The sequence below is a fragment of the Tarenaya hassleriana genome, unplaced genomic scaffold (assembly GCF_000463585.1).
Source record: "Tarenaya hassleriana unplaced genomic scaffold, ASM46358v1 Cleome2, whole genome shotgun sequence".
NCBI classification, from domain to species: Eukaryota; Viridiplantae; Streptophyta; class Magnoliopsida; order Brassicales; family Cleomaceae; genus Tarenaya; species Tarenaya hassleriana.
In genome coordinates this window covers 782,736-791,494 of record NW_010965372.1, presented here as the reverse complement: position 1 = coordinate 791,494, position 8,759 = coordinate 782,736, and the positions used below count along the sequence as shown (strand labels likewise).

Here is an 8,759-nt window from a genome sequence, read left to right as displayed (position 1 = left end):
CGGTTTCTGCAAATCAAACTCAACGTTCTACAGCAAGCGCAACCCATTAACTCTCCCGCCTCACCGTTCCCTCGACATCACGACCTTCGTCGCCTCTCTGCCTCACCGCGGCACCACCGCCTTCATCGACGCCGCCACCGGAAACCGCCTCAGATTCTCCGATCTCTGGAGAGCCATCGATCATGTATCCGACTGTCTCTCAGACCTCGGCGTACGGAGAGGCGACGTCGTCCTCATCCTCTCCCCGAACTCCGTCTTCTTCCCCATCGTCTGTCTCTCCGTCATGTCCCTCGGGGCCATCGTCACCACCGCGAATCCTCTCAACACCGCCGGCGAGATCGCTAAGCAGATCGGAGATTCGTCCCCTGTTCTGGCCTTCACCACGAGTCAACTCGTTCCCAAACTCACTGGCGGCGACATCCCTGTCGTTCTCATGGAGACTGATCCTCCTGCGGAGGAGACGCGCGGTGGAGTCAGGATCGTGGGGGATTTAGCGGAGATGATGAAGAACGAGGCGGAGCGACCGAGTGGGAAACGGAGAGTCAGGGACCGAGTCAACCAGGATGACACGGCGATGCTGCTGTATTCATCGGGAACGACCGGACCAAGCAAGGGAGTGATGTCATCTCACGGAAACCTAATCGCACACGTGGCGAGATTCATAGTGCAGCCATTGGAGAGAGAGCAGATCTTCATCTGCACAATCCCGATGTTCCACATCTTCGGATTTTTGAACTTTTGCTTGGTCTCAGTAGCGATGGGATTCACGGTGGTTCTCCTGCCGAGATTCGAGCTCGACGACATGTTAATGGCGGTAGAGAAGTACAGAGCGACGACACTGCTTCTGGTTCCTCCGATCGTAGTGGCGATGATCAACCGAGCAGATTCGATCAGATCGAGGTACGATCTGAGATCCCTGAGAATGGTGAAATGCGGCGGAGCTCCGCTGAGCAGGGAGGTTGCGGAGGGGTTCGTGGAGAAGTATCCGACTGTGGAGATCCATCAAGGGTACGCGTTGACGGAATCGAACGGCGCAGGAGCAGGGATAGAGACGGCGGAGGAGAGCCGGAGATACGGATCGGCGGGGCCGTTGTCGCCGGGCGTGGAGGCGAAGATAGTGGATCCTGATTCGGGTCGGATCTTGGGAATCAATCAGACTGGCGAGCTTTTGCTACGGGGACCTTCCATTGCCAAAGGTATAAAAGAAAATGTGAACATTTTTTTTTAATTATAAGGATATTAATTCTGTACGGATATGTACCATCGGTTATTATAGAATATATAGCATTTGATGTTTATAATTTTAAATTTTGTTTTGTGTTTTTTAGTATTCGATTTGAATTTGATATATTCGGTTTTATAAAAATATTACCGTTCGAGAGATTTTTAGATGTTTCAGTTTGAAAATGTTCTCTAATAAAAATTATATGATAATACTTTAGGTTGATTTATTTATTTTAATTTATAAAAAATTATAATAATTCAATGTTTATATTAATTCTATTCTTATTAAAAATTTATTTTTTGAAAGATAGTAGTTGGTTTTTTTGTTATTTGTTATCTTATTAGATTTGGTTAAGGAAAATCGTTTCTTATTAATTTTAGATCGAATTTGATTTACAGATAATTATATGACAGAATATCCGCTGCTAATAAAAAAAAAATACAAACCATATTTATGGTACGTTTTTAGTTTAAGGGTTTGGTCGGAATTGATATTTATTTTGAAATATTGTATAAAGGTTATTTCAAAAACGAAGAAGCTACGAATGCGGCAATTGATTCCGAGGGGTGGCTTCGAACCGGAGACCTTTGCTATATCGACGGTGACGGCTTTATTTTCATCGTCGATCGTTTGAAAGAACTCATCAAATACAAAGGGTTTCAGGTATATTAAAGTAACGAAAATGTTAATCGCATTAAAATATTTTAAATCCAAGTTAATCTTGATACTAATTTAATTAAAGAAATAAAAATATAGGTTCCTCCGGCTGAACTAGAGGCTCTGCTACATTCTCATCCGGATATTCTTGACGCTGCAGTTATTCCGTAAGTTTCATAAATTCCAAATGATTTAATCTCTAACTATATGATAAAATTATCGTTTTATGCTCACTAATAAAAATAATGGGAAAATCGAATTTTAATATATGAATTAATTGGAAAATTTTCAAATAAATACACAAATTTTAATTTTTTTTTCACAAAAAAAAAAACACAATCTCTTTTAATTTCTACGATAAAACACCTAAACTTTTATACAATTTTCAAAAACCCACCATATCATGGTAGTTTTTGCGAGTCATTTAAAAGTTCAGAGTTCAATTGTATGCCGATTTTTGGAAATTGTATAAAAGCTTATGATTTAATTTCATTGTTTTTAAAAAAGTTCAAGATTTAATATATGAATTAGGAAAGGTTCATCTATTTATTTAGAAATTTTAAAATTCTTATATTTATTTGATTTTTTAACAAAATCATGTAATGTATTAGTATGCGATTTTCCTATAAAAAAAATAGGGGTAATCGCATAAAAATACCCAAACTTTTACAAAAATCCCAAATAAATACCTCAACTACAAAATTGTCATATAAATACCTGAACTTTTCAAAATTTCCACATAAATACCCAAACTTTTAAATTTTTTCCAAATCAAACAAATGCAACTGCTGACTCACCAAAAAAACTGCTGACTCAGCAAAAAAAACTGTTGACTCAGCAAAAAACTGATGACTCATCGTTCAAAAATATTATTAAATATCCAAATATTCATCTACATGTATTTAAATTAATATATACATATAAATTCACATGTATATACAAATATATATATATATATATATATATTAAAAATAAAATTATTTATAATTAATAAAACACATATACACATAACATTTAATTATTAAAAATAAGAATGCATTATTATTATTTTAAAATACTAATATATTTACATAATATATATATATATTTAATTATAATTATTTTTATGCATTATTATTATTATTTTTAATAATAAATTTAATTATAATTATTTTTATTGTAATATATATGCATTAGTAATGATATATATATATATATATTTATTGTAGTTATGTATTTGTATATATATGTGAATTTATATGCATATATTAATTTAAATACATGTAGATGACTATTTTGATATTTAATAATATTTTTGAATGATGAGTCAGCAGTTTTTTGCTGAGTCAACAGTTTTTTTTTGCTGAGTCAGCAGTTGCATTTGTTTGATTTGGAAAAAATTTAAAAGTCTGGATATTTATGTGGGAGTTTTGAAAATTTTAGGTATTTATATGACAATTTTATAGTTCGGGTATTTATTTGGGATTTTTGTAAAAGTTCGGTTATTTTTATGTCATTATCCCAAAAAAATACGATGTTATGTTTTGCATGAGAAGATTTCCGGACGGACAAGCAGGACAATATCCGATGGCATACGTCGTGCGTAAGCATGGGAGCGATTTAAGTGGCGAACATGTCATCGACTTCATTGCTAAACAGGTCGCCTCTTATCATAATCACAGCCCTCCATTTGATTCCATATCATTTTTTTTTTATTTTTTTTTTGGTAAATTATATCTTTTTAATTTATATATAATATAAATCCCACAAGTCAAATCATGTTTAGATATATATTGTCGGCGTGTTCTGCTATTAGGTTGCATGCAAGATGGATCCAAAGTACATATTTTAGAAAATATATTATTTTTTGTTATTTTTGGTGGTGATATAATATTATTGTCGTAACCAGGTGGCTCCATATAAAAAGATTCGGAGGGTGGCGTTCATAGATTCGATACCAAAGAATCCATCCGGCAAGATTCTTCGGAAGGACCTTATCAAACTTGCGACATCTAAACTGTAAACAAATTTCAAAGAATGATGAAATTGTAATTTGCCCAAAAAAAAAGAAATAACGAAATGCATGTGTATATTTGATTGTATAATAATGGCAATGATCTTTAGATCATCTACATTGTGTTTAAACATTATCTTTGAATCATTTCTGTTATGTTATATTTAACTGGATTGGAGGTGTCAATTTTAACACGAGGCACAAAATCCGGCCAGAGTCCGTCCGAAAAATGATCGGACTCGGACTTGAATTGGTTCAATCCGAAATATCGATTTAAAAAAATAACTATTATAAAAAAATGATTCAAATGAAAAAAAATTATATATATTGTAAATATATATATATATATATATATATATATATATCCACTAGTTGATGGTCCAATAATTGATAAATGATAAAGTCATTTCAAAATTTTGCGTTCGATTTCACTATGGAGAGGAGGGAGCACAGTTAATTGTGTACGGTGACTCGGGACCAAAGAGATTAAGGGGGCCGAAAACCTAATGAACATCCTAATTATATATACTATAACTCATTATGATCGGAGATGAACCGACTCATTTGATTTCATTTGATTTCATAAGTCCATTCTACAAAATTTATATATACTATAAAAGCCACAATTCAAATTTTTTGTTATATAATGTGATTTTGATAGCGAGTCCTCGGGATTGTAACCAACACGACAAAACTTTACCTAATACAGACTGCAATGCAATAATTAAATTAATCCGAAAATGGACAATATTAGAAAACCAAAAGATTTGGTTGCAAAACATCTTCGTTTAGAGTGTTCTATCTGGAATTTGAATTTTTCATCTAGAAACGATTAAGGCACATTCCGGACTTGTTACGGTGGATATTTCGTTATTCAAAATCGAATCGAACAACATATAATTGTATTTATTGGATATAACTTTTGCAAAAATCAAATAAATTGAAACGAAAATAATCAACATATCGAATGAAAACGAAATTGACATTACAAAATGAATATTTCTTTTTTTTTTAAAATAAAAGTATGAATTAATCGAAAATTGATGTGATATAGTGTTTTTTTTATATAATCAAAATAATTAGATACAAGAATAATCGAAATTAAAAAAAAAAATAAGACAAGTTATCGAAGTTGGTGCATCATATAGATTCTATATATTGAGATGGTTGAATGAGTTATCGACATTCTGTGGACTGAAGCTTCACAAGCGGTATAAGTTATGATTGCGAACCTATCTATACATCTCATGCACATATTTAGTCATACTTGATAAATAATATAAGCTTCAACACGTTATATAAAACTATATATAAATTTATTTGGGATATGAAATTATATGAACACATAACAGATTGTCCATGGAACTAGATGAACACATGCATCGCGATCAGTCCGACGAGCACTGCGGGATCTTCACATCGTCGCTTTCAATCTCTTTCAGTGTCACACTCGAGGCATTTTCCTGATAACACACCAAAGAACACCACATATTCAAAACCATATATATACACACGTGTGTATATATATATAATACCACAGTTGGTGATCTAGTAGCTGAAAGGTAACAAAGTCATCTTCAAAGTTCTGGATTCGATTCCACTGGTGGGGAGAGTGATGTAATTTTTCTGGATCAAAATGACTCATATACAAAGGTTGATCCCGGATCTAAAGCGAATATAGTCGGGACGAAAACCCAGGGAACTATCATGTTTATCAATATATATATATTATAACAGATATGAACAAGTATAGTGGATCTTACTTCAGAAACAATGCATTCGATATGCACGACGAATTCGCAGTCATCGCATGCGTAACAAGGATGCCGAGAGTCTCTGGGTTCTTCGCAGGTATCACAGTAGTATCCTCCATAGTCGATACATTCTTCCTTGAAAGAGAGCCAATGCACATGTTGTTCATGTCTGGCGGTGCTCGGTATCCATTTTGCTTTACGAAGACATCCGGCATGGAAATAGAGACTACACTTGAGGCATCGGCAGTACGAATTCACCGCCTCCTCTCCGCAAGAGGCGCATATAAGAATCAAGCGTGGATCTTCAAGCACACCTTTAGAAGGTTTGTCGTGAACGTAATAGAATTGATGGGGATGACCTCTGCATCTGAAGGGACGAGCCAAAGAACTTCCGCATTCGATATGGTAATAAAGTATACCTCTTTCTGAGTCCTCAGCTTTATAGCCGATGAACGATCTTATTGGATACCCACACGCAAGACACTGTGGTACTTCGGGGAGTTGCCGCAAATGACCAAGACGAAGAAGGTGATGAGGAGCAACGGGATGTCCCTCGACCAAACCCGGCCATTCCGTACAAGTTTTGTGGAAACCCCAGAAATCACAACACCGTCTGCAAAAATATGATGGACCTAATAGTTCTTCTCCGCACATGTTGCATTGTTTCCGTAGATCTGTCCGGAATCTCGCGAGGGTCAGCTCGTGCTCTTGGTGGAGGGGATGCTTTAGAGTCTTTCCCACGCGATGTTCATCGTAGAAAGTTTGTTCAGCTTCACTTAGCAACGCACATTTCACATCTATGAAGAATTCACATAACCGACAGTGGAAATGAAATCCCTTGGACGCATCCCTGCAGATATCACACACAGCTAAGGTTGAATAAAGACGTCTAGAGAGATGGAGCTTGTGAGCCGGATGAAGAGGATGGCCGTCTAATGTGTGAGGCATCGCCGCACATTCCTCATGAACCCAAAATCCAAGACGGCCGTCGTATGCGCAGGCTTGACCATTGATTTGAAGATTACACATTCCGCAGAGTTTATTATTCCCATTGTGAGGATGATCATGAACCGCTTCCTTTATCTGCTTAATCTGATTTGACAATATCAATGGATACGAGATCACAATGCATGCATGCATACACTGATATTATAAATACTCATTATTACAATATAATATAATATTTTCCTACCTCTTTATCACGTGAATGATTGGAATCTTGTATTTGCCATGTTTCATTATGGTTCTCTGGGCACAAGAATGACAACAAATGCTCAAATTCATCTTCCTATATAATTAATTAAAAATAAAAATACAAAACAAAAGCATGTTACTCTTTTTAACCGATATCTAAATATATACATAATTTTTAAATTTTTTATTTAAATTTAAAATAAATGTAAACTTCTTCTACGAATTAAAATCTCAACATACACACAAACAAATATAACACAATACGTAATTAAAAAGAATAGAAATACAGAGACTGACCTTGGATAGAACGCATTCGAAATGGGCATAGAACTCGCAGAGGTTGCATCCGTAAACATAAACGTTGGCTGCTTCCTTGATCGTTCCCTCACATATGTCACATGGATATTCGCTCTGAATGTATGCATATGGTATTATTCTGTCCATGAGATTAAGTGTGTGTTCATGACGCTCGTGTTTCCACTCTCTCGGTACAGAAATACACTCGACGTGAAAAAAGTCATCGCATTCCACACAACTCAGACCGTGATTCATGAACGGTTTTCGACAGACGCTACATCGAGAGGTCGAGGGGACGCCGATGAGAACGCTTACAAGACTATGTTTGTGGCATTTGAGCTTTATCGGCCGGAGCCTTGAAATGGCGCACTGAGAATGCAACGCAAACTCGCATTCACCGCAATTATAAGTCGTTAGGTTTCGTAAATTGAAATCTTGCTTGCAAACCCCGCACCTTATAAGTCTAGATTCAAGGGTGAAGCCGGGACGAGTGAGGGGGTGGTGAGGGTGCAAGGGATGGTGCATGACTCGAGGTGTGTCGATGCACGACTCATGTATGAAGTTGTAGCATATAAGGTCAGGACAAGCATAACCAGTACCCCACGTCGGAAGCTCGCATATCTTGCATTCGTAAGGAAACTTTTCCACCACAAGACTATACTCCCTAAACCTGCATCTCACGAGCTGGTGCACATCGCTCCAATGGCAGAATTCCTCGTTACTTTCCCACCCGAGCGGAATCTTGCACGTTATCGATATGCCACACTCAACGCACATGCTAAACTCGCAATGGTCACATCTGTAACGCCCACGGGGATAGGATATATAATGACACCCTTTGCATATCAGAAAATACAAACCAAAGTATTTAATTGTTATTTTTTTCGGTTTAGGGAGGTCGGATAACCTCGGGGTTACCGTTAGCCTTAGAATGTGGCTTTGATGGTGGCCGTGAGGAACTTCTTGGGGGATTTTGAAGCAATCTCCGCATATACTCGCATCGCATTCTATGCAATGATACACCGCAGGTTTTGGCAAAACACAGAACTCGCAGTTTACTCCATGCGGATACCCTAACGGCTCTGTCTGGTGGCCATGTCTCGAAACCAAAGGATTAGCCATCTTCCAAAAGAAGGACAGACAAGGTTATGAAAGAAAAGAAGTGTACACCTTATATAGCACACGAAGAAGGAGATGGGGAATCAAAAGGTTGTAAACTTTGGATAAATTTCTTTCTTGAGGCTTGGTTAATCAATTCATTCTCTACTTCCTTTTTAACACAATCGGCGATCAATTATATTCCGTGGATAAATAGTTCACTATTAAAATTAAAAGGTAAAATTGAATATTAATATACGAATTTGTAAATAATCTCATATAAATACATAGATTATGATTTTTTTTTTTTTAAAAAAACTAGAGATTTCTTCTTAATTTCCGCATTAAAACCTAAATTTTTTAAGGGTTTGAAAAGTCTTTAAAAATTTAGGGTCTAATTTCATGTCACTTGAGGATTTATTTTCATTGCTTTAAAAAGTTGAGAATTTAATATTGGAGTTAGGAAGAACTTCTATATAAAATTTTGAAATTCCTTTAATATGTAAACGTGCTGCCATTCCCCCCCCCCCCCACAAAAAAA

At 36.2% G+C, this 8,759-nt stretch overlaps 2 protein-coding genes across 3 annotated transcripts in view; one reads left to right on the top strand and one right to left on the bottom strand.

Moving 5' to 3' along the window:
• LOC104811455 (4-coumarate--CoA ligase-like 4) overlaps window positions 1–4,022 on the top strand; it is a 4,944-nt gene extending 922 nt beyond the window's left edge. The window contains exons 2-6 of the mRNA XM_010538148.2: window positions 1–1,196; window positions 1,743–1,888; window positions 1,982–2,049; window positions 3,418–3,520; window positions 3,771–4,022. Of these exons, the coding sequence (XP_010536450.1) occupies window positions 1–1,196; window positions 1,743–1,888; window positions 1,982–2,049; window positions 3,418–3,520; window positions 3,771–3,884 (1,627 nt within the window). The 3' untranslated portion in view covers window positions 3,885–4,022. The remainder of the gene's footprint in view (window positions 1,197–1,742; window positions 1,889–1,981; window positions 2,050–3,417; window positions 3,521–3,770) is intronic.
• Window positions 4,023–5,052: 1,030 nt separating this feature from the next.
• Window positions 5,053–8,232, bottom strand: LOC104811453. 2 transcript variants are annotated; one of them, XM_010538146.1, is made up of 4 exons: window positions 7,121–8,232; window positions 6,822–6,917; window positions 5,639–6,721; window positions 5,053–5,338 (listed from the first exon to the last, which is right to left on the bottom strand). In XM_010538146.1, the coding sequence occupies exons 1-4, from the start codon at window positions 7,895–7,897 to the stop codon at window positions 5,264–5,266; spliced, it is 2,031 nt and encodes a 676-aa protein (XP_010536448.1). In that variant the 5' UTR covers window positions 7,898–8,232; the 3' UTR covers window positions 5,053–5,263. The 2 variants fall into 2 exon arrangements, with proteins under 2 accessions (XP_010536448.1, XP_010536449.1); XM_010538147.1 differs by lacking the exon at window positions 6,822–6,917.
• Between the last annotated feature and the right edge of the window lie 527 nt (window positions 8,233–8,759).

Excerpts from the sequence above, each read along its gene's own strand:
- LOC104811453 (XM_010538146.1), bottom strand. The coding sequence starts at position 7,897 with ATGTGCGTTGAGTGTGGCATATCGATAACGTGCAAGATTCCGCTCGGG. Across the intron at positions 6,918-7,120 it reads TCGAATGCGTTCTATCCAAG|GAAGATGAATTTGAGCATTT; the intron begins GTCAGTCTCTGT and ends TTAATTATATAG. Across the intron at positions 6,722-6,821 it reads ATCATTCACGTGATAAAGAG|ATTAAGCAGATAAAGGAAGC; the intron begins GTAGGAAAATAT and ends TTGTCAAATCAG.